The sequence below is a fragment of the Phycodurus eques genome, chromosome 3 (assembly GCF_024500275.1).
Source record: "Phycodurus eques isolate BA_2022a chromosome 3, UOR_Pequ_1.1, whole genome shotgun sequence".
Taxonomy (NCBI): domain Eukaryota; kingdom Metazoa; phylum Chordata; class Actinopteri; order Syngnathiformes; family Syngnathidae; genus Phycodurus; species Phycodurus eques.
The window spans coordinates 10,586,470-10,610,856 of NC_084527.1; the positions used below are offsets into that span (position 1 = coordinate 10,586,470).

At 40.3% G+C, this 24,387-nt stretch overlaps 2 protein-coding genes across 6 annotated transcripts in view; both read right to left on the reverse strand.

The window, feature by feature from the left end:
* commd10 (COMM domain containing 10) overlaps window positions 1-9,290 on the reverse strand; it is a 49,768-nt gene extending 40,478 nt beyond the window's left edge. Inside the window, exons 1-5 of one of the 2 annotated variants that reach the window (XM_061673400.1) lie at window positions 9,159-9,290; window positions 7,456-7,546; window positions 7,188-7,298; window positions 6,557-6,712; window positions 2,835-2,945 (exon numbers count right to left, since the gene is read on the reverse strand). In XM_061673400.1, coding sequence (XP_061529384.1) covers window positions 2,835-2,945; window positions 6,557-6,712; window positions 7,188-7,298; window positions 7,456-7,546; window positions 9,159-9,187 — 498 coding nt within the window. In that variant the 5' untranslated portion in view covers window positions 9,188-9,290. Of the gene's footprint in view, window positions 1-2,834; window positions 2,946-5,873; window positions 6,015-6,556; window positions 6,713-7,187; window positions 7,299-7,455; window positions 7,547-9,158 lie in introns of those variants that run through there. The other variant, XM_061673401.1, reaches the window with a different exon arrangement.
* A 2,839-nt stretch (window positions 9,291-12,129) lies between these two features.
* ap3s1 (adaptor related protein complex 3 subunit sigma 1) lies at window positions 12,130-23,146 on the reverse strand. Of its 4 annotated transcripts, none has more exons than XM_061671986.1 (7): window positions 22,828-23,146; window positions 20,123-20,214; window positions 19,924-20,035; window positions 19,764-19,835; window positions 19,280-19,387; window positions 17,335-17,402; window positions 12,717-12,860 (listed from the first exon to the last, which is right to left on the reverse strand). In XM_061671986.1, the coding sequence occupies exons 1-7, from the start codon at window positions 22,894-22,896 to the stop codon at window positions 12,818-12,820; spliced, it is 564 nt and encodes a 187-aa protein (XP_061527970.1). In that variant the 5' UTR covers window positions 22,897-23,146; the 3' UTR covers window positions 12,717-12,817. The 4 variants fall into 4 exon arrangements, with proteins under 4 accessions (XP_061527969.1, XP_061527970.1, XP_061527972.1 ...); XM_061671988.1 differs by having other exon boundaries at window positions 12,781-12,860; window positions 17,335-17,376; XM_061671987.1 differs by lacking the exon at window positions 12,717-12,860 and adding an exon at window positions 12,869-17,255.
* Between the last annotated feature and the right edge of the window lie 1,241 nt (window positions 23,147-24,387).

A 24,387-nucleotide genomic window follows, 5' to 3' on the forward strand; every position in this document is an offset into this window, starting at 1 on the left:
TATTTCAGTTTTGCTTTTTTAATAAATCTGCAAAGATTTCAACAATTGTGTTTTTTTCTGTCAATATGGGGTGCTGTGTGTACATTAATGTAGAAAAGAATTTACTTAAAATTATTTTAGCAAATGGCTGCATGTGAATATATGAGCGGATAGGAAGTTTTGGGTGCATATTGTACATAGGTAGAGAGTTTTCTCGATTTCTGGAGTCGACTTTGGGGTACCGCGTTATGCTCGAGAGCGTCTTATACAAGAGAAATTACGGTACTAACAGTGGTTATTTCATACACTAACTTTGACACTTGTATGACAGTTAAGAATACTCAAATGTTACTCTTAAACAAATGCCAGTAAAGTTAAAAAAAAAAAAAAAAAAAGGTTTGTTGATGGCGACACTTAATTTCCATTATTTCTCATGGGATAAAATGGTTTCCCATTATACCGAAAGGCAGTCCATGAAATCCCCCCAAGTACTCTGTGCGACATCTGCATCTGGACTGGATGTCTCGTACAGTTTGGTGAAGAAGAAGTAAAGCACCTGGCATTTGTTCTCCTTACTCCGCCTCCTCAGGGAGCGTGCTAATGAAGCAAGAGACTGGTCAGATGGCAGAGCCTCCAAACTTTCTCCGCACCGAACAATCAATACCACACAGGCCGACATTATTTTACTCCCTCTTGTCCGATTTGTCTTCCCCGCGCCGTTCCTCCATGTTCTCCGAACTCTGCCAGGGGGTAAACCTCCTATTAAAGTACTATTTTATATCCACTTCCTCTTGCTTTGTTGTTTTCACTTCATTGCAGATGGCAGAATGCTCAATTAGTGTATACTGCACAAAAAATAGATTTTTTTTTTAATGGCTCCTCAAGAAAGACTTTAAAACAGGTATTAATGTAATAGTTCTTGGTCCAGCATTCTTTACCAACTGTGAGACAACAGCGCCCTCTGCAGAAGTGAAATCTTCCCTGTGTGCTTTTTTTTTTTTTCCTTTTTGTTGAGCTCTCTTCAGTTTAAACGAGCAGTTTTTTGAGCCCCCAGCAATCTCCTCCCACAAGAGTTGGGTAAGTGGATTTAAATAAATTAATGCCTCCTTTACTAGTCTCAAGTAAACACTGCAAAAAAGGAGGCTTACTAAATGTAAAATCCTGCTTCAGTCGCATACACAAAGACACTGAAAAACCTATATTTTCTTTTCCCGTACCATGTGCCTATATGCCTGTACTTGAAGATACCCCACTTAATTCCATGGTTAATCTGTGCATGCATTCTCGATGGGAAGACAAGGGAGGGAAAAAACACTTGACTAGTCAGCTGAAACAAGATAGTCCACTAAATTGCTTCGGAGAAAAGGCCACTAAATGCCTAAAAGGACTGATTTAAAAAAATCTGTGATTAAAAACAATTATGATGAATTATGTAAAATGTAAAAAGTCTGAATTTATGATTGCTATTTACCACTACTAATTAAACCAAGACAAAATGAAACTTATAGGAAGCATTTTAATCACCAAGGAAATCGTAATACATTGTAGAATAATATACATTATTATAGCATATTGGTGGCATCGTGTAGAATGTAGTCAGCGTGACTGGATCGTTATTCAATGTGGGGGTGGGGGTTTAAATGCAGTGTTGACTTGATATTATGAGTTTAATTCATTCCGTGAGCATGCTTGTAACTCAGAACATTCACATCTCAAATAATATTTCCCCATTGAAATGAATGGAAATGCCATTAATCCATTCCAGCCACCCCCCCCAAAAAAAAAAAATTAGTAATGTTTTTTAATTAAGAAAAATAACACTATAAAATTTACTTCATAAAACATAGTAATAACATAATTAAATTGAGTGCTAAGAATTAAACATTTTGTGCATCATGACTAATTAACTGAAACTCCTGGTGTGTGTGACTTGGCCACCGGGGGGCAGTATAATATAGTAATAAATACCAAAAAAAGAAGACTTTCACAACTTGTGTTAGTGACTCGGTAAACTGTGGTGATAGCTGTTTTTCACAGAGGATAAAGAAATTTTGCCTGTGAGTATTGTTCTATTGTCTGTCTACACGTTTTGATGCACCATTTGTGTTGAAATATCTGTCCGTCTATGGCGTTTTGCATTGTGTGCTAGTATTAACCTAGCGGAAGGAAATGTTTTTTGGTTGTTTTAAATACACAACGAAATACTTTTTGTAATATGTTTAGTATGAGAGCAAACTCCAACTGAGAGTGGCATTAAACAGGTTTGAAGCCTCTTTTTTTGTAATTGTTCACTATCTGCCAAACTGAGCAGCACGGTGAACTAGTGCTGAGCTTGTTTGCCTCACAATTCTGAGGTTAAGGGTTTGAATCTTAGCTTGAGCCTTCTAGTGTTGAAATGACATGTTATCCCTGTGCTTGGTGTTTTGTTTTTTTTCCTCCCACATTCCAAAAACATGCATGATCGGTCCATTGACGACTAGTTTGAAATTGGATTGAAGTCTAATTGTCTATTTAAAAAACAATATGGCTGTACGAATATACTGTGTAGTACCACATTTGGAATTACAGACAACAGACAGAATAAAACACATTAACAGCTCAAAAAGGTACATCTATTTCACTACTATTTGACCCGTGAGACCATTGAGGTTTCAGATAACAAGCTCCCCGACCTCTGAACTTTACACACACACTTACTCTGGAGCCAGAGGTCTATGTACCTCTGGGTCAAAACAAACACCGGTGGGATTAACATCTATTACTTAAGTAAAAGGGGCAGATCGGAAAAGCAGAGGGATAATGGAAAGTGATGGATGATGTAGTCTAACTGTGTTGTACTTTGTGTGCTTTCCCACCTGAGAGTCTTCATTGTGGAGGCCCAGTTGGAGCACAGCATTGGGGGACTTGAGTCTGGCCTGGCTGGACTGGGCCATCTGCAGGTTCAACTGCCAGCTGACAAAATCCAGCTGGAAACACAAAAACAACAGAGCACTTCCTTATAGGTGAAAAAAAGAAGGCCAGCTAGTGGGCTAAAACTTAATGTTCCCAATCTCCCTCTCCGCCTCAGTCCTTATGCAGTGCCATGATAGATTCACGGGACTGGTGCCGCAGTTAAGCAGTTTATGATGCAGCTAGAGGTCCTCATGATAAACTGTGTGTGACTTATTGGTTGTGGATGCTTGTGTGGCATCACAGGACCGGATGCGAGGTGGGAAAAAGCTGCAGTTGGCACATTATTCATGCCGGGAACAAGATCCACACTAACGTGAGTGATCATCTTAACTCCACGACATGCTAACTTTTATTACTTTCAGTGCCGACATGCTGCATATAGATCCATAAATCGATTTCAAAATGAATGTCATTAATTGAATTGAATTATAATGCAGTGGGGTCATAAATAAACATAAGAAAGGCATTTTCATGGAAAGCATAGTAGTATATTTGTCCATGTCAGCTTGTGCTTTTTAACAAACTGCAACATTAGGTACATCTGCATCATCTAACCAATACAACAGCTGTACCTGTAGGGAAAATTTTCTGCATTTTAGAATTAATAACTGTCACAGACTAATTTATTATACATATTGGGAGAGGTTTATGAATGTTTTTTTAGTTTGCAGTGGTTTTACAACTGCACGGCACACTGAGAGCTAATGCTAATACGTTGGTTATTATGTTCAGCTATATGAGGCAAGTGAACCTAATGAAGGGGCTGGTAAGTGCATAATCCTAATCACAGGGAATAGTAGTAACAGGGGTTGATTACTTTTCGAATTAATTATACAGTATTTATAATTATTCATTCAGATTTAATGGGCTCTCCTTTTTTCCTGCCTTTCACAAAGTTGACAATAAATTGTACCGTAGTTGAAGGGGTATATTAATTGTGTATGTATTTATTATTAGGTACATTGGTGCCTTGATTTAGGAATTTAATTTATTCCATGACCATGCTCATAACACACAAATCATCATTTCCTATTGAAATTAATAGAAATGCCATTATTCAATTTAAGCCCAAGAGTGCTCCTACTGGTGTATGTGGGACTTGGCCGCCAATGGGCAGGGAATAGAGACATTTAGACATACACGAAGAAGAGTTTCAGAACTGACTCAGTAAGTTGCAGTCATATGGGTCCTTTTTTGCAGAGGATAAAGAATATATGCCTGTGAGTATCACGTTATTGTCAGTCTACGTGTTGCTGCACTGTTGTGTTCGAATAGCCATTGCCTAAAGAGTTATAACTACTGCAAGATCAATACTAGTTTTGTTAGCCCATCTATGGCATTTTGTATTGTGTGTTAGCATTAAGCTAGCAGACGTTACTATAAGGCAAAGTTATGCGGTTGTTTTAAATAACACTGGGGGTGGCAATAAACAGCTTAAAGCACGCAATTGGCAATTTTTGAATAATTGTTCACTATCTCCTGAACTGCTGCTTGTTGCGAAGTGAGTTGACTTCGCTGCCACCATTTAGCCCAAGGCCCGTAGCTGAAATTTTTGCTTCGTTTCACTCATAAGTGACGACCGGGGGCGGAGCTAAGATGTGAAAGAGCAAGTGGCTCCTCACGAAAAAACGACTACCAATAAATCCAGCGACTTTTTGAGACTTATGAAAACTCTTGAGATTCCCTCCAGAATAGGAGCTGATCACCCCTCCGCATCCAAACTGCAAATGAATTTCTAATTGTAAAATAAAGCCACCACGGGCTAATTTAACGCATACGGACACATTCAAAATCAATCAAATCCAGTAGGGATGGAGAAGATGACGTGTGGAAACACAAGCAGGTGAGATATCTAAATGACAACAACTCCGGCGTGACTGATGCCGACACGCTGTCTCTGTTTCCACTTAGATCTCGACTTGGTGGCGCCGTTTGAAGTCAGGGTAGCACAGGAGTGGCTTTAAAAAAAATAATAAAAAAAAAAAAAAAAATATGTGACAACATTCACATGCTGAGAATAATTGCTGTTATTATAAAACAGCATGGTTTTAATGAGGGCAGGGTGATGGGAAATGGGCTAAGTATAATGTGGACGAACAGAATACATGAAAATGGATGAAGTGTAAGGATGGATTTTGTACATCAGCATTATCCATCCATCCATTTCTATAGTGCTTCTCCTCATCAGGGTGGAGGGTGAGCTGGATCCTATCCCAGGCAAACTACACCCTAAAATGGTCGCCAGTCAATCACAGGGAACATATAGACAAACATTCACACAGAGTCTGTGGGAATTGAACCATGTTGTCTGAGGTCAAGTCAGGCGAGTGAATCACTACACTGTCAGTGGAGCGCTAACTACTTAAACTATTTCAGGTATACTTGATGCCTTACTACTATTGTAAATCATCATCATAATTTAAAACAGATTTGTGGAGAAGGCCACAAAAATGTTCATACCAAGGGTGGGCAAACTTTTGTACTCAAGGGCCACACTTGATTTTTTAAACCGGGAAAAAAAGTTAAAAGTTAAAATGCATGTGAAAGATATGAAACTAATTAGATTTTTTTAAACTCATTTTGTAATTATAATAAATTAAATGATATGTAAAATTGTTTATTTTACCAATATTTTTATTTACAATGTAATTTTAATTAAATTAATGAATAAATACATTTTATTTAACCAAATTTAGGCAAAAAAATGGCTAAATTATTAAAAAATATTACTGGAATCTTGATTATGTCAATGGGCCAGATTAAAGAATGGAGGGGGTCCTATGTTACCACGCTTGGTTTTGTACTGTCCCTTGAGGGAATTTTCCCCATTTTACAAAAATCAGTATTTTAAAAATAAATTCAAGAACGGCAAGAAATAAATTGACTTAACTGCAAGGAGAATTAATGTTGTGTAACATTAATATGAATGAAGACGGGACAATCAGAGTGACAACTTTTTAATAGAACTCGATATTAAGTTCATCCATCCATCCATTTTCTGAGCCGCTTCTCCTCACTAGGGTCGTGGGCGTGCTGGAGCCTATCCCAGCTGTCATCGGGCAGGAGGCGGGGTACACCCTGAACTGGTTGCCAGCCAATCGCATGGCACATAGAAACAAACAATATATCCTCAAATAGTGGGCTCAGGTCTAAAAGATGCCATGCCCCATTTAATGTTTATTAACACATTCACTGCCAGCCTTCCCAGTTAACATGGATAGTTGACTTCTAAAGCCGTCAATGGCAGTGAATGTGTTAAGACATATTATATTGCAATAAATATGCTGATGATCTGATTGGACAAATAAATGTCATGTCTTGCTGCAAAACAATCTTTCGAGTGAACTAAATATGAACCTCATTATTTTTAATGAAGTACCGTTATTTATTTATAGGGGGGAATTCTAGTAAAAAAATATTTTAGGAAGAAATGCCTTAGTACAAAGAAAACCCTCCACGTAAAGAATAACATTCTGCTACTTTCTGCAGTAGAGTCAGTAAATACTTCTATTTAAATTTCCTTTGGTTTACTGAAAAATGTGTCTAAAATCTGCGATACATTTACTAACACAGTTGTTCCAAATACTTTTCCGAGGTCAAAAACTGAAGTTGTTATGGATCTTACCTTCTTAGGGGCAAAAATATTGTGCTTTAGTCGGTCCACCAGCTGGGGGCCAGAAGTGGACCACGTTTGAGAGAACACTTCAGCCTTGTCGAGGTTCATGTTGATCCCCTGAAGCTGCTGCTGCAGAGAGGATGGCTTCACATTATGGTACACTGCCTAAAATGGGAGGCAAAGATCGGGGAGAATGGCTTAAGTTACACAGACAGCGCAACAGTGAACCCAGCTGGAGGGATGCAAACATTACATTTTCTGCCTAATCATTTGTTAGGACTTGGAACTTTTGTCGGTGACTGAACTTGATAAAATATGAATATGGGTGACCTTTCACTTATACACAATCATAACAAGAATTCACACAGACATTCACACACAATTTAAAGTCTTCAATTAACCTAACATGCATGTTTTTGGAATGAGGGAAGAAGCCATCAATTACAAAATACTATGAACTAAATTCAAACACACATTCAATATTTTTCACATTATTACAAAGGAAAAGAGCTATCTTGCGTTTATCCTTAAAGGTCATGAGTTATGAGTACAATATTCTGATACAAGAACCTTCAAACGTATTAGTGTCACGCTATGATCACGAATGCAGTGAAACAGATGTCACATGACGGCCCCTCACCTGCTCAAGAATGAAAGCGGATGTTTCCAGGATTAAGTCGAGAGCCTGTTTATCCACCGAAAAAGCCATCTGAAGTTTTTGCTCCTCCTCTTCGCTGAATGTCCGTTCTCCCTGCAAAGAAAAGCCAAAATACTGATGAATGTACTGTATAGTACACCAAAAGGTCAATGAATAAATGCATGCAAGTGGGTTTGACCACATCTACAGTGGTCCTGCAGTCAAAAGCCTTCTGTCTTTGGACATGAATCACACAATGAGGTGACCATACCTTCAGATGAAGCTTTTGGATGATGCGGGAGATCAATCGGGAGAACTTGTTCACATCTATGGAATTGATGAGAGTCACCGCTTCCTTGATGCTGTTAAGAAAGGATGAAACAAGCGATCTTTTGTCGCTCTAAGGCCCGCATCTTCATCTTCATTTTTGTTCCATCACGTGTGATCAAGCGAGATTTCTGCCTCAGATTTATATATGTGGTGCTCAGTGCTGAAATCATCAGAGCGCACCACACACACACAATATGATAAAAACTGTTAAATGCCTGATTTTGTACCTTTATAAGGGCGTGTGTCACAAATTTTAAAAAATATATTTTAAGATTTGAAAAATCCTTGTGTGTATCTGGTCGAAGTATGCCAAAGTAAGCGAGGTATACACCAAAAATGTAAGCATTTTCCTCTCTTCCGATCAAAGTCGGCAAATGTCCAATTATTGGATGCTTCTAATGTAGATGATTATCCTGAGCAATTACCCGGTGATGGTGTGGGGTGTGTTATGAGTGATTATTCCTCCCCGATCAGCCCAGAAAACGATCAGAGCTGTCAATCGTACAGTGGGTATAAGAAGTCTACACACCCCTGTTCAAATGCTAGGTTTTTGTGATATTAAAAAAAGACGCCAAGATAAATAATTTCAAAACTTATGCAACCCTTAATTTGACCTATAACCTGTACAATTTAAGTTAAAAAAAAAGTAATATTTTCAAGAGGGGACATAAAAAATAAACAACTGAGCTAGTTTGGTTGCACAAGTGTGCACAGTCTCTTATAACTGGGGATGTCACCTTGTTCACAATTAACCAATCACATTCAAACTCATGTTAAATGGGAGTCAGCCCACACCTGCCACCATTTTAAAGTGCCTTTGATTTACCTCAAATAAATTTCAGTTGTTCTAGTAGGCTTTTCCTGACTTTTTTCTCTTTCTTTCAAGCAAAGGCCTGAAGGTTTTGTGCTAACACTGACTAGTATTTGGAACGGTTACAGTTGAAGAAAAAACAACCCCAAAGCAAGATGCTGACACCACAATGCTTCACTGTGACATTATGTTTTTTGTTTTTTTTTTCATGATGAGCAGTGTTGTTTGCACCAAACATACCTATAGGGATTATGGGCGAATGTTCAACCTTAGTTTAAACATTTTGAAGGGGGGTGAACAAACAAAAAAACATTTCTTTTAAACACACTGGAAATCTCCCAAACGCATGTGGGGGGAAATTTGTGAGATATTTTACAATGTAGAATTTGTCGAACAGCGTTTGCATTGCATCTCATTGTTTGTGCAGGTGTACCAAATGTTAGAACTAGAATATAATTATCAGAGCATTGGTATGTATGCATGCATTCATTTCGGTGTGAAATTGCTTTTTTTTATCATTGATACATGACAAACGTAAACAAAAATGTGACATTTTAAACGGACAAATCATGCTCTAATAGTAGACTAACCATAATTACCAAGCTGAACAATAGCAGAACACTACATTTGGTTGCTCTGCAGAACGTTTAAAACTTGTTTTTTTTTTTGTCATTTGTAATAACCAAAAAGATGAATAACAATAAATACGTAATGTCAAGTTATCTAATGATAAACTCATTTTGTGACAGCGTTGGGCTACAATTCGAGGCTAGCCAGGCTGTCGTTGACGAACGTCTCAGAGTCCAAAGTAGAAAAAATAAAAAATAACAAACCTCTGCGTTTCTTTAATAACTGAAGCCATTGTATTTGCAGCAAATGTAAGGAATAATGAAACATGAGGCGTCAAAGCCGTCACAGCATCCTCACTTTGTTGATACGTCTCACTTCCTGGTGTCACATGACGCCACGCGCGACCGTCGAAGTTGCGCGAGGATTCCGGCCGGACCCGGAAGTCCAGTAGGATGAATAAGTACGACAAAAGCAAGAATTTTTCCTACAAAGGAATGTTTAAAATAATTTTGCAGAGTAAATAATAATACTGGAAAAAAAAACGTAAATTAAGTTTTAAATTTCTCTAAAATCCTATCTTGCGTAAATATGCGCATTGCGCAAGGTAACGCTTTAAAAGAAGAGTCACTGTAATTACGGAAAGGGAGAATAGACAAATCGAGCGAAAAAGCTTAAAATATTTAAAGCAAAATAGGCCCCTGAACCCCTCCAGCCATCCATTTTCTGAGCCGCTTCTCCTCACTAGGGTCGCGGGCGTGCTGGAGCCTATCCCAGCTGTCATCGGGCAGGAGGCGGGGTACACCCTGAACTGGTTGCCAGCCAATCGCAGGGCACATACGAACAAACAACCATCCGCACTCACATTCACACCTACGGGCAATTTAGAGTCGCCAATTAATGCATGTTTTTGGGATGTGGGAGGAAACCGGAGTTCCCGGAGAAAACCCACGCAGGCACGGGGAGAACATGCAAACTCCACACAGGCGGGGCCGGGGATTTAACCCAGGTCCTCAGAACTGTGAGGCTGAACCTCTAACCAGTCGTCCACCGTTCCACCGCCCCTGAACCCAGTGACCAAAAATATATATATATACCCCTCCTGGAAGCCGTCACCTTATCGTGGTGGAGGGATTTGTGTGTCCCAATGATCCTAAGAGATAAGTTGTCTGGGGCTTCACGCCCCTGGTAGGGTCACCCATGGCAAACAGGTCTTAGGTTAGGGACCAGACAAAACACGGCTCCAAAAACCCAATGAAGAGAGAAACAAATGGATCTAGGTTTCCCTTGCCCGGACGCGGGTCACCGGGGCCCCCCTCTGGAGCCAGGCCTGGAGGCGGGGCTCGAAGGCGAACGCCTGGTGGCCGGGCCTGCACCCATGGGGCACAGCCTGAAAGGGTAACATGGGTCCCCCTTCCCATGGGCTCACCACCTGTGGGAGGGGCCATAGGGGTCGGGTGCAGTGCAAGCTGGGCGATCGCCGAAGGCTACAGAAACTGGCTCTAGGGACGTGGAATGTCACCTCTCTGGCAGGGAATGAGCCCGAGCTAGTGTGTGAGGTCGAGAAGTTCCAACTAGATATAGTCGGACTCGCCTCCACACACAGCTTGGGCCTCTCGAGAGGGGTTGGACTTTCTTCCACTCTTGAGTTGCCCACGGTGAGAGGCGCCGAGCAGGTGTGGGTATACTTGTTGCACCCCGGCTCCACGGCTGTACGTTGGGGTTAGCCCCAGTGGACGAGAGGGTAGCCTCCCTCCGCCTTTGTGTGGGGGGGACGGGTCCTGACTGTTGTTTGTGCTTATGCACAAAACAGCAGTTCAGAGTACCCACCCTTTTTGGAGTCTTTGGAGGGGGTGCTGAAGAGCGCTCCCACTGGGGACTCCATCATTCTGCTTTTTAAGAAGGGGAACCGGAGGGTGTGTTCCAACTACAGGGGGATCACACTCCTCAGCCTCCCTGGTAGGTCTATTCAGGGGTGTTGGAGAGGAGGGTCCGTCGGAAAGTCGAATCTCAGATTCAGGAGGAGCAGTGTGGTTTTCTTGCTGGCCGTGGAACAGTGGACCAGCTCTACACCCTCGGCAGGGTCCTCGAGAGTGCATGGGAGTTCGCCTAACAAGTCTACATGTGTTTTGTGGACTTGGGGAAGGCGTTCGACCGTGTCTCTCAGGGAGTCCTGTGGGGGGTGCTTCAGGAGTATGGGGTGCCGAACCCCCCGATACGGGCTGTTCGGTCCCTGTACGACCGGAGTCAAGAGTTTGGTCCGCATATCCGGCAGTAAATCAGACTCGTTTTTGGTGAGGGTTGGACTCCGCCAAGGCTACCCTTTGTCACAAATTCTGTTTATAACTTTTATGGACAAGGCGCAGCCGAGGCGTAGAGGGGGTTTGGTGGCCTCAGGATCGCATCTCTGCTTTTTGCAGATGATGTGGTTCTGTTGGCTTCATCAAGCCGTGATCTCCAACTCTCACTGGAGCAGTTCGCAGCCGAGTGTGAAGTGGCTGGGATGAGAATCATCACCTCCAAATCTGAGACCATGGTTCTCAGTCGGAAAAGGGTGGCGTGCCCTCTCCGGGTCGGGGATGAGATCCTGCCCCAAGTGGAGGAGTTCAAGTATCTTGGGGTCTTTTTCACGAGTGAGGGAAGAATGGAACGGGAGATCGACAGGCGGATCGGTGCAGCGTCTGAAGTGATGCAGACTTTGTATCGGTCCATTGTGGTAAAGAATTTTTTTTTTAATTTACCGGTTGATCTATGTTTCCGACCCTCACCTCTGGTCACAAGCTGTGGGTCGTGACCGAAAGAACAAGATCCCGGATACAAGCGGCCGAAATGAGTTTCCTCCGCAGGGTGTCCCAGCTCTCCCTTCGATATAGGGTAAGAAGCTCGGTCATCCGGGAGAATCTCAGAGTAGAGCCGCTGCTCCTTCACATTGAGAGGAGCCAGATGAGGTGGCTGGGGCATCTGGTTCGGTAAATCAACCCCAGTTATCTTTTGCAGTATAAGACTGCCGCAATAGTTTTGCCGTGTAGGTGTTTGAAAGAACGATCAATAAGCATTATTGGCAAAGACACACATTTTACTTAGGGCCCCACGAAGGCATGGGCTGGTCCTTTTGTCTATTAACATCTAATTAAATCGTTTAGCATGTTCGTCATAAGCATCATATATTTACTGCTTAAAACTGTGTAGTGCATTAAGCATAACAGGAAAAAAAAAAAAAAAAAAAAAAAAAAAGACTGAGTTTCAACAGTTTATTATGTAGTAAAAGGAAAAGGCAGGCAAAATATTCATGCAGAGAAAGCTAATTATTTGAACAGATAGAAAATATAAATTCAGAATTATTGATCATAATCCTCTCAGACAGCATATCAGCAATGTCACAATATTCTTCCACATTTTATTTGGTTTCACACGCACCACAGAGTATAACTTTTCCAATACTGTATTGATCCCGACTGGTCCCGTCAATTGTATTTGTCTGGAATGAACTACTTTCAACATACTTAAATCAATCTTCATTTCAAATTAAGTAAACAATCAAGTTGGTGAAATAACTTAAGTTGGACTGAGATGATGTGAACAGTAGCAGCTAAACATCATGGGGTGGGGGGGTTAGTAATGTACCGTGGAGAAATAAATACTTTATTTTGATTTTGCAACAGAAAAAAAACAGAACACAAAATGCATAAAACTTTTTTAAACCAAGATTTGTTTTCTCTAAATCACGCAGTACTTCCATTATTTGATCAAACTAGAGTTAGTAAGAGGTTTTGGTAAAGAGATTGCATCGCGTTTAAACATTGGCTGACATCTCCAGGCAGCGGGTCGTCTGCGTGCCGCTATTTGAAGGACGGCAAATTTGGCACTTTGATGCTGATGTCACCGATGTTGATGTTTCTGGGCATTTCCGGGAGGTTCATGTTCTTTACCGCTGATACGGCACGAGCGGGCGCTCCTGCAATACCAGCCTGCACACACACACACACACATACACAAACAATATTAAGATTATATAGCACATCATTAAACAGTCACATTCAACGGTGGACACGGGGGACAAACATAACCACTACACGGTAATCGACGAGACATGATGCCAAAGCACCAAATGGCTACCATGACACACATGTGCGTTATGTACATTCAGATGCCGTCATAGCGTCAGATGCACATGCAGAATGCGGTGCTACGTTGGTACATCACAACCAGAGCCAATTCTAAATCCACTGTGAGGTCATTCACTATGTTGGATGGACTGTAATCGGGCGTTCGTCAAGCATTATTCAGAGCGAACCCACCGGACAGTAGGGGCCCATTTGTGTTTTTAAAAAATGCAAGGAGAGAATTGGAGTATGGTTTTGCAAATGAAGACTGGAAAGGTACAGTATGTTTTGAATGAAAAGGAGTGGGGGGAGGGCTTAATACAACACTACATTGAAGGTTATACATCACATCTTGTTAGAGCTAAACCCAAGAGGTAGTCTTATTTGTTTTCTAACTGCGTTTTTTGGGGGATGCAGGAACAAAAAGACCCGTATTAACCGGTAGCTACTGATGACATGTGGGGGAGGTTGTAAGGCTGGCACTCAACTAAACTGGAAAATCTGATGTGTGGACAGAGGAGGTAAGTCACTCTAACACAGTGAATCGCAACTGGAACAATTTAGAGCAGTGTTTCCCAACCATTGCGCCATGGCACATATTTTACATGAGGAAAAAATCACACGGAAACCACCCAACAAAAATGTCACCAAAAAAGTACTGTACAGTGGTGCCTTGAGATACGTGACCCGATTTCCAAGTTTTTCTAGATACAAACCATCATTCGACCGATTTGTTTTGCTTTGACTTGTGAGCGCAAACTAGAGATACGAGCGGCACCTGGTGCCAGTGAACTCATTTCAGCTCACTTCACAATTAGCAGCAGTGAGACAAATAATGAATGTGAACAATTCATCAAAAATGACCCCCAGTTGAAGTGCACTGTCAAACTAAACATGAAACAAGGATAATTACACACTGTATTTAACATGACCAAACAATGTTGCCTTAAGACTGGCTTCCTAGCTTAATGCTAACATATAATGGGAAATGCCATTGAAATGCTAATGTTTAGCATTGGTAGTTGCAGTCTTAGAACTCTATAAGCGACACAATTTGAGCACAAACAGTGGAGCAACACATGCAGACAGCTAATATAACAATACTTTTAGACATATATTCTTTATCCTCTACAAAAAAGCTAATATTACAGCATCTTATTGAGTCACTTACAGTAGTAGTAGAAGTACTATTGTTCTTTTTGTCTGCATGACTGTATCATACTGCCCCCTGGTGGTCAAGGCGGGCACACCAGAAATGCAGCACAATTAATTGAATTACAGCATTAAATCGTGATAACTGAAACCTTAAAATTAGAGATTTTACTCCTAAAAATTATATTTAATATTATTGTAAGCCGCTGTAACGTGGGAAAGTTTGAATTTTAACACTAAGCTTAAAAGAGAGGAAAATAAAACTGTACTTAAATAATGATTCAATCGTAATCTATTGCAAATAAAAGTTAGATAAAAAAAAGGTACCCAAATAAATATTTTAACTCTAACTGTTCAAGATTAAATGGAAATGTACTGAACTCAAGAGTTAAATACAACTGAATTTGGGCAGGGATTCTGTCGCGTACCAGCCGAGAGAGCCCGCGTACCATACCACAGTTAAAATCACTGATCTAGTGGCTAGCATAGATAGACGAAGAAAGATAAATTATTTGTACCAAATAATTTTTCGACCAATAAAGTGAACTTGGATCATTTTTCCACAGCTGACCTGACGATCTCTCGCGACACACTAACGTGCTGCGCCATAGAGGTTGGGAATCACTGATTTAAATGCACCTCTGCAGTTTATGGAACAATAAATGAATCATCATCCACATTTGAGAATCACTGTGGTTAGAGATCCCCCAACCCTTCTGTGTGAATCTTTTACGCACGACAGACCCAAAAGTGACCGCTCACTGGTGAACAAAGCTGAACATCCATTGCATTGGATCTGACATGTTAGGAATGTACATTCCTCCACTCCACTGACTTTCCCAATGGATCGCTGGTCATAACGTGCGTTCGGCACAGAGGCTCAATCCGTGATGTTCGGTGTCATGGCACCGATTGAGCAAATCCTTTAGAAGAGGAGAAGAAATTGTAGAATAATGCAAAATGATACTGAGATTCTGCAATGGATTCTAAAGAGAGGGAGAAGATTCTAAATTTGTCAATTGGTGTGAATGTGACTGTGGAAGGTTGTACGTCTATATGTGCTCTGCGATTGGCCGGCGACCAGACCAAGGTGTACGCCGCCTCTCGCTCAAAGTCAGCTGGGATAGACTCCAGCTCAACCGTGACTTTAATGAAGACAAATGTGATACAAAACAGATGGATGGGGGGGGGGAAAGCAATTATGATATTATATTGATAGTTGAAGTAGAGGTGGGACAGAATATCAATAATGTACAGTATCTCATGTCTTACGCTTCAGCATCACTACAAAAAAAAAATAAGTGTCAAATATCAATATGTCTGTTTGACGTCAAAGTATTTTTTTAATATCACTATCAGTGAGATTTAAGAAGAATGAGTAATGTCTGTTTTAACAGTGGTTAACTTTTTTTAAAACTTGCATGACAATAAGCAGTGTTTGGGAGTAACTAATTACACAATTATGTAAATGTAATCATTACATTAAGGGGGGGAAATGTGTAATTAAATTACAGTTGCTTTTGGAAATTTCCAAGATTACAATTTTAGTTACTTTTGAAAAACAGATGCAAAAGCTCAGATTATTTTTTTTTTTTTTCATATTAATTCCTCCTTCTAAAGCAGACACTTGTGATTGGCTCTGGTCATGTGCCATTTTGCTGAAATCTCAAACACATGACATACTTCTCAAAATATGACCTCGAAGTACCACCTTGTAGTGCAATCTGTTAGTTTGTCTGGAATTTTGAAAAAGTTAGACTCACAGATGTACTTTTGAACACATAAAAGAACATTGACTTTTGAACCGTTTCAGTTTCTGTGTTGTCACAAGAAGCGACATTTTCTAAATTGTGCACATTTGTCATTAGGTCAATATGGTATCACATTTTCCACATGCTGTACACATAACGTAACAAACAATCTTTTTTAATTTATGTACTTACATTTCATCATGTTATTTCATCAGTTTATTATTTGTGTAAAGAACAAATGTGGTTAATTCCAAAATAATGACCTATGGTTTTAATCCACTTTTTTTGATGACATCCAAGGGTCCTGTTGATGCATTCATTCAAAATGAAGAAAAGCAATCAAAATGTTATCAAATGTAATTAGTTGCATTCCTTTGAGAAAATAAGTTAGATAGTTACACTACTATTACATTTTCAACATGGTAACTTGTAATTGTAAACAATTACATTTCCAAAGTATTCTTCCCAACACTGACAGTAGGAATGTTAAAACATTACTTAAAACTAGGGGTGCGGCAATCGAATATTTCTAGCAACGATTCGTCTATTGGTTATCATATCGATTAATTGTATAAAAGTTCATTTTCCATTCTTAAAATACAAAATGTGCATGTGATGTGCAGCTATTATTTTGTCCGCTTGGGGTCATCACCCTCACGTTCCACACTATAATATCTGTGACTTTGTGTGTGCCTTCAGAAGGTGGGGCCTGGCCTGGTGAGTGGCGTGGAAATGAAGAAAATTAAGGAAATTAAGAGTGTAGAGTTGGTTGTTGTGAGCTCAGGTCAGCGGCTGGCTGTTAGCTGGCGTGCGTGTTAAATGCCTGGGCATCAGTTGTGGCCGTAGCAGCTCGTGTATGAATGCGCTTATTATGTGTTTACTTTGTTACCCTTTGTTCGATAAAGCGATTGAAAGTGCACCGGCAGCTGTGTCTATCCTTGACCACTTGCGAGGGTATTCCAATACCTTCTAACTAGCGGTGGTATGCTATATGACATCAGCTAACGCCGATCTTGTGTTGGCGATCGTAGACGTGCTGTTGAACCGTCGTACTTGATCTTATTTTTATTTTTTTAAGTGTGAAATGATTTCAAACTTTGGACATTGTCTTTTTCGCATTCTTTCCTCCTCATTAACTTGCTTCTTCTGCAGTAACATTGCGTGAAGAGTGACGACTGCGAGGCCTCGAGGCAGAGATTTGGCGTCCACACTTTTTGTAATTGAATTACTCCTGTTATTCGATTAATCATTTCAGCCCAAGATGTAGACATTTTTGGGTCTGTCATGAAAGATTACTTGTGCATGTTAGTGAAGTTATTTGACTTATTTTTTCATGGGGTGGGTCCATATGGAAAGACTTGAGAAGGAGGAGGAGGGGAGAAGGGAAGTAAATTTCAGTTAAGGTTACAGTACTTGTTTGTAGATTTTAGCAGTACCTGCGTCTACCTGTCCTGCCTGGTAGACTGAAAGATAAACGTCTGTAAAGAGAGAAGAATGGAAAGAACTAGACAGGGTCAGGGGGGAAAGAGGAATGAGGAATGTTAAAGCAGGTTAAAGTAATTACAGTTTATCTCCATAGGGGGGGGGGGGGGGGGGGGGGGGGGGGGGGAAGAGTGGAGAAGACCTATCGTAGACCACCAAGTTTGATCCAAAACGTCCCGCCTTAACACATACCAGTTTATGGAGGACTTATGTGAAGCCATTAGTCTTTGTCAGACTCATTAAATAGCTCATTCCTTACTCTCCTGCTAGTTGCCTGGAATCGGACCGTATCGTTTTAAATTAGTGTATGAGTGAGAGACACTGTGGTCTAGGGTAGGTCCCAGAGGGGAGAGAGGAGAGCAGCTCTGATGAGACTCTGCTTATAGAACAGCAATCTAAGAGGGGGGGAGGGGGGGGGACACAAAAACAAACAAAAAAAGAACCTGTCGGATTAAAAAAAAAAAACTCCAGCTAAGGTTAAAAGAATGTCAATTCTATTATCGCTAGTAAATTGGAGCACACAGCAGATGTCAGCCAATTAGGTAAGCAAGCTACTCTGCAATGCATCACTTTATGTTATTATGTGCCGTCAGCAGCAAGAGGAAAAATGGAAACGAGTTCATGAAATTGTCTCTGGCTGTTAGTCTGACCGTAATTTTTCTTCTCAATTCATGTTTACAAAGGAGTATTAGGGCCACATGGAAAAGGAAAAAAAAAAATGACAGTATGAGATTCAAATCGTAATCTTACGAAGATACAGTTAATGTATGCAGTCTTGGGTTCTCTTGACTGTTTTTCTGAAAAACCTCTAACTTTACTTTTTCTCTCAAAAACAAAATTCATAGTAATCTGACTGTTTAAAATACAGAGCTTCATTCTCTTATATTATTAATTGCGACAATGTAAAACTTATGAACTCAAAACGGTTTTTTTTTCCCTCAAAAATGTAAGATCTGTTTCCCGACAAGATACAACTTTATTCATGTAATTTTCCAAATTAAACCTTGAAAACACGTTTTGGAAAAATCTCACTTTATTCTTCCAAATATACAACTTTTTTGCATATTATGATGACTCAAATCTCAACAATAACTGAAATTTTAGCTTGAAAATATACAACTTTATTCTCATATCACCACTAAAATGTTGAACACATTAAATTTTAGCTACAAAAAAATACAAACATTATTTGAAATTATAAAACTTTATTTTCAAAATAGTGTAAATAAAACATGGAAAATGTCTGACTAAAATCTCCAAAATATGAAACTTTCGTTAGATTTCAACTTGCTTGATTATGGCTCTTTGTGTAATACTTTTTTTCAGCATGGCCCTATTACTCCTTCGTAGACGTTCGTAGAAGATGCATGAAAAGTGAAGCAGCAGTTATTTCCTTTCACAGTTATTACAATTTTTTTTTTTTTTTTTTAAAGCATTAACTGCAACATGGACGCCACGTTCCAATGTGCACTCATCCCTCTGCTATATCACCTGCGCAGGGATGATATTTGGCAAGAAGCTGGGCTCGTGTGGTACAGATCCCACACACCTTCTTCCTCACCGCCCTATTTCATTTGTGTGCTCCTCAAAAAAGAAAAAAAAAACAATATATTTTTTTTTTTTTAAAAAGGATGATTTAGAGATAAAATGATCATCTGGAGAGATGGAACACTTAAGTCTGTATGAATGGCAAAGTGTTGATCTGTGTGCAAAGCTGTGTGGCAGCGAGAAAAAAGTAAGAGAGATGAGCGCAAACACCCAGGATCATGTCGGGAGCATCACAAGGTCACTGGAGAGTCGCATGCAGGGTGCAGCATACACGCATGCCTGCATACTCTGTACCGCCCGCCCCTTGTCGAAGAGTGAGACGAACGGACGGGAGGGAGGGCGCCAACTTACCTCTGACTTCTCCATCTTGTTCTGGGCGTCCACCTGGGTGATGATCTCGTTCATGTTGGTCTCCAGTACCATCCCCCCCATCACCATCTCCGCCAGAATGTTGTGAACCTGAATGGGCAACAGTCGATTAAGGCGTTTCCTCATATAGGGGGCTAAGCTCTAATAGATGCCTTCCGTACTGTTAACACCCACTTGTCAAACAAATGGAATTGGAAATTACTGCATTTTCGAAATGAGTAATTTTCAAACAAAAGAAAACTCCCGTATTTCTTCAGTCAATAGCCAGCGCTGCAGAAGACTTAATCAATAGCACCTCTGCTGGTTGCAATCACGTATTAAGAATTTTTTTCATCAATCATTTCCAAGAAAACAACCAAATTCAGATCAAGAACTGTATTATTATGTCCACGCCTAGCAGAAGTAACATGACAGGTCCTACATGTCGTAAATAAGTTTTGCATAACAAATATGTGGCATTTCCTACCTTGTCTACATGGAAAATGAGGTCAAGTTCGCAGACATTCTCAAAGCATTTGTCCAGTGTTTCCACAAATACCTACAAGGGAAAATTAAATTAAACTGATAGCGACAAGAAAAACAGTGAAACTGAACCAAAGATAGCAAGTCCGTTAGTGTTTTTTCACCTGTATTAAGTCTAAAATTCCTAGTTCACTCTCTGAGGAATCCACGCAGAACACAAAGTACAACGTGGCGTAGTGTCTGTAGATCAACTTGTAGTCGGATCCCCCGATCAACCTGACACATGGTACACGCGAGAGACAATCATTTAACACAAAACAAACTTTGAGATCATTAACATTGTGGGATCTGCACGGCACTTACATTCCTCCTTCTAGAAAATTGCAGACATTCTCATCTCTTTTGGACACCAAATGGAAAGTTTCCCTGATGATCTGCTGCTCTGTGTCTTCACTCTGCGTGAGCGAAGGGGAAACGAAAAGCGGAATATCACATTACACGTCTGCTCACATGGAGGTGCTTTTTCATTACTACCAGTACATGATTTCATTTGACCTCGTCATGTCATTTCAAACAAACCGAGCGGCAAAGGCGTCGCCGTTTGCTTTTGATATTAAATCAACCACCACCCCCCGGGGCTACACAGGCCAGGATTTCAGCTCGCTGTTGGAGCTGCGCCACACATAAAAGCTCTGTTATCTTCACTTGAGGATCCTGAATAGAAGTGAGAGTTTCAGGCCATACTCACAGTATTCTAAAGGTCTAAATATGAGAGGGCATCCAATGGGTCATAAAACTTGAAGGCACGCCGAGCGAAGCGACTGAACTTGAGTGAAATGCCGCGCATTATAGTTTTGCTGCGATTCCAAATTCTAATCGCTGGTGAACGGCGTCACAATATCGCCGATGTAAAGTCGGCCAATCAAAAATATCATGACCTAACACAATATACATTTCCAGGTATGAAGCGAGATCCAGCCGGCCACCGCCATGCCATACCAATACAGTATAACCTATTGTGTTTTACAATAATACTTAACTATATTTAGAATTTCATCTTATGCACCTGTAACTAAAAAGTGAAGTGTGGGGAGTCTCTGTTGGTGAAAAACATGAGAGCTGTCACAACAAAAATGACTGTTTCTGGGTATGAATCGACATCCAGCCAGCTGGCGCATAATCTTACCAATACAGTACATGTAGTATATTGTGAGCCTAAAAAAGCATAATCGCTCGCCTAAGTCATATTTTACTTACTGTCACAATATCAATATAAAATACCAATGTGCTGGCTAAAAACTGTGTCATGATAATCTGCAACTGGCAACTGGACTGTTCTTGTTTGTTGGCTTTGTTAGTTTTTTTTTTGTGTATGTATCTGTGGATGAAAAAGCGACGCGTGGAGAGCCTCTTTCACGGAATTGCACGACTTCCGTCAATGAATGTAGCCAACAGTTTCTCAAATATCCACTCCTTTTATTTCTCGCCTGTTTCCTTTGTGTTTTTTTTTCTATTATTATAACATAGCTACAGCGGAGTGCCCAATCTGTTTCTTCCTTGACAAACGCCACGTTGTTAGTACTTCAATACAAAATAAAACAGTACAGTAGCGTATATGAGGCGCCTCAAAGCGTGGTTTCTCGATAAGAACATCAGGGGTCACAGGTTTTCTGTTGGGCGAGTTGGGACACGTCCAAGGGCCAATTGTCTGGTGTGCCGGTGTGAGTCCCCGACTATTTGTTTTTTGTTTTTTTTTGCAATTGTCCAGTTCGATCACATTCGGCCACGTCGCTCGGTGTCAGAAACAATCTTTAACCTTGTTCCTGCCCTTGCACGTAGTGCAAACTTCAATAGACGTAACTTATCCAGAGCACTTGCGCTTGTCTCTATATTCGGGATATTTGATGTTTCTAAGCAACGCTCAGCCTCCAATTCCACTGCATTATTAATAGAAACTAAAGATAAAAGAACACACAATAAGAGCTCATTTTTCCATTCCTACTTGAACACAGAAGTAACTATTACACCTACTCTAAATAAAAGGTCTCATCAAGAATACACACCTTATTACCAATAAATGCCCAATTTATCCAACAATTCCTATTCTATAGTGCTTGCCCTCATAAAGGTCGTGGATGAGCTGGAGCGGACCCCAGCTGACTATGGGAGAGTGACAAACAACCATTCACAGTCATACTTATGGACATGAACCAACATGCAATTTTTCGGAACATTGGAGGAAGCCAGAGAACCCATTGAAAATCCACGCAAGCACGGGGAGCACATGCAAAAGCCACTAAGGCTTTTGGCACCATTCATTGTCTGTCCTGGTGGAATTCGACAACGGAGACTCTCCCCACTTGGCGTCTTCACCCACAGATAGATATGAAGTTGGAACTAAAGTTAAGTATTATTATTGTTAAATACAACCTATGTATACTGCATATACCTGCAAATATATATATTTTTTTTGTAGTGAATACTCAGGTGCTGCAGACAGAGACACTCTGGATGGATGGATGGATGGATGGATGGATGGATAGATGGATGGATAGATGGATAGATGGATAGAGCTGTTTGCTTCATACAAGAGAAAACATTGTACCTACACGGTAACTCATAAATTTGAAAAAAAGAAAGGAAAAAAAACCTCCCTACTCGAGTGTAAAATAAATATCTACTGTTAATTTATTGACAAGCTTCTCTGTCCTTTTCCTGCCTCGTCAATGTCACGTAGACAAATAAATAAACAAAGGGGGCAAAAGTTCGCATGCATGCTGAAGGCACGAGTCCCTCACAAGGGCGTCATTCAGGTCATGTGACACAAACAGTCAAACCCACACATCCCTCGGTTCAGCTTTCACACGTTCAATAATTCACGTTTCGAACTGTGCTACAAATTAAAATTGTGTTGACAATAAACTCTCTCTTATTTTTGCTTGGCTCGGCTTCCAAGAGGAGAAATACAAATCGCCAGGCATCCCATCGACAAGTACAGTATTGTTTTAAAAGGTGTAAATTCATTCTACAAAAAAAATAAATAAAAAAAAATGCAAAAGCTTACTCACGTAATGCTCGTAGAATTTGGACAGCCTCGGCTTGCCGTGGTTGTTGAATATTAAAATGGCTTTTATCATGATTGTAGCTGAGCTGGGGGGTGGGGGGGGGAGGAGGAGCAGGCGGCGGGGCGGGGCGGGAGCAAAAGAGATCAGTCTGTGTGTGACTCCCGTGTGAACCCAAACGGGATTGACGGCCAAATCCCCGTCTCGATTTAAGGTTAATGCGGGGATCGCTTGGACTCGACACGCCGCTATTGCTCCATAGTCTCTTTACGGAAATGACCGTCCACGTCAAGGAAACCGCTCCTCCCCCGCCCCTCCCCTACCTGCTCACTACAGCGGCTGAGAAGGGTCAGACTTATTCTAGCCCCCAAAAAGTAAAAACGGCACACAAAAAAAACCCCGCATTTTTTCACTCTTATATTGAGCTGTCAAGTGTAAAAAAAAGGTTGAATAACGGTATAGTCTTTTGGAAGCATTGTTACAATACTATAAAGTAATATAAAGGAACACCATTACCGAATTTAAAAAAAAATAAACAAGGGGGACGATTTGCGCATGCGTTTTAGGTCTTCATTCTGGGCGTGCAAAGCTGACACGAGGAGTCAATAGATATGAACCATGGCCTATGAAACACGCGTCAACGTTGACGCCATGTTGGATGTGAAAAACGAGCGATCGTTGAAGTTTAATAATAATAAATAATAATAACAACAATACTGTTGATATAGTTGGGAAATAGATAGGCACAAAAATCAGCGTCATTTTAAATCGGATGGATTGAGAATTATGTTTACGCATGATTACGATTTTCTCAAACTTTTTATGCCAATTAACACCTGAAAAAAATACTTCTTTCCAAGTACTACAACCATGACCCACCTTAAAATTCAGTTCGTGAGATAGTAGGCCTACATTAAAAAAAGAATGGTTTTATTCTTATTTGTTTTTCTTTTAAGTATTTAATATTTTTGTAAACTACAATAACTTTATGCACAGTTGGAACATTGACACTGTGCTTACTATGGGAAAATTAAAAACTGTAATTAAATAATAATTCAATTAAAATATATTGCACATAAAACTTACATAAAAATGGTACCTAAATAAATGTTTAAAAACAAACGCTTGTTTAAGATGAAATGTATTGAACTTTTAAATTCAATACACTGAACTATACTTAGGCAGTGATTTCTTCCGTGTACCACTAGAGAGCCTCCGTGCCACTTAGTACGAGCACCAATCTTGTTGAATCACTGGTTTAGGGTATACAGTAGGTAAGCACCTGTGGCACCGAATGAGGCTATTAGCCCTCCTAAAATATCCTTATATATTCTTATATTCTATCCCCCCCCCCCCCCCCCCCAATAATTTGATGTTTCAGTAACAATTTCCTCAACATTTCCAGCATTTTGACCATACTCAAGCGTCCCAACTCTTCACCATAGTAGCGTGGCAAATTATTCCAACACATTTGGCCAATCATAAAATCGTGTGGAAGCAGGTGAACAAGTACTGTTGTATGGTGATGTAAAGTGGCAATGAAATCATTTTTATTGATTTGTATTG

Excerpts from the sequence above, each read along its gene's own strand:
- ap3s1 (XM_061671985.1), bottom strand. The coding sequence starts at position 22,896 with ATGATAAAAGCCATTTTAATATTCAACAACCACGGCAAGCCGAGGCTG. Across the intron at positions 20,036-20,122 it reads AATTTTCTAGAAGGAGGAAT|GTTGATCGGGGGATCCGACT; the intron begins GTAAGTGCCGTG and ends ACCATGTGTCAG. Across the intron at positions 12,861-19,279 it reads ACAAGATGGAGAAGTCAGAG|GCTGGTATTGCAGGAGCGCC; the intron begins GTAAGTTGGCGC and ends GTGTGTGTGCAG.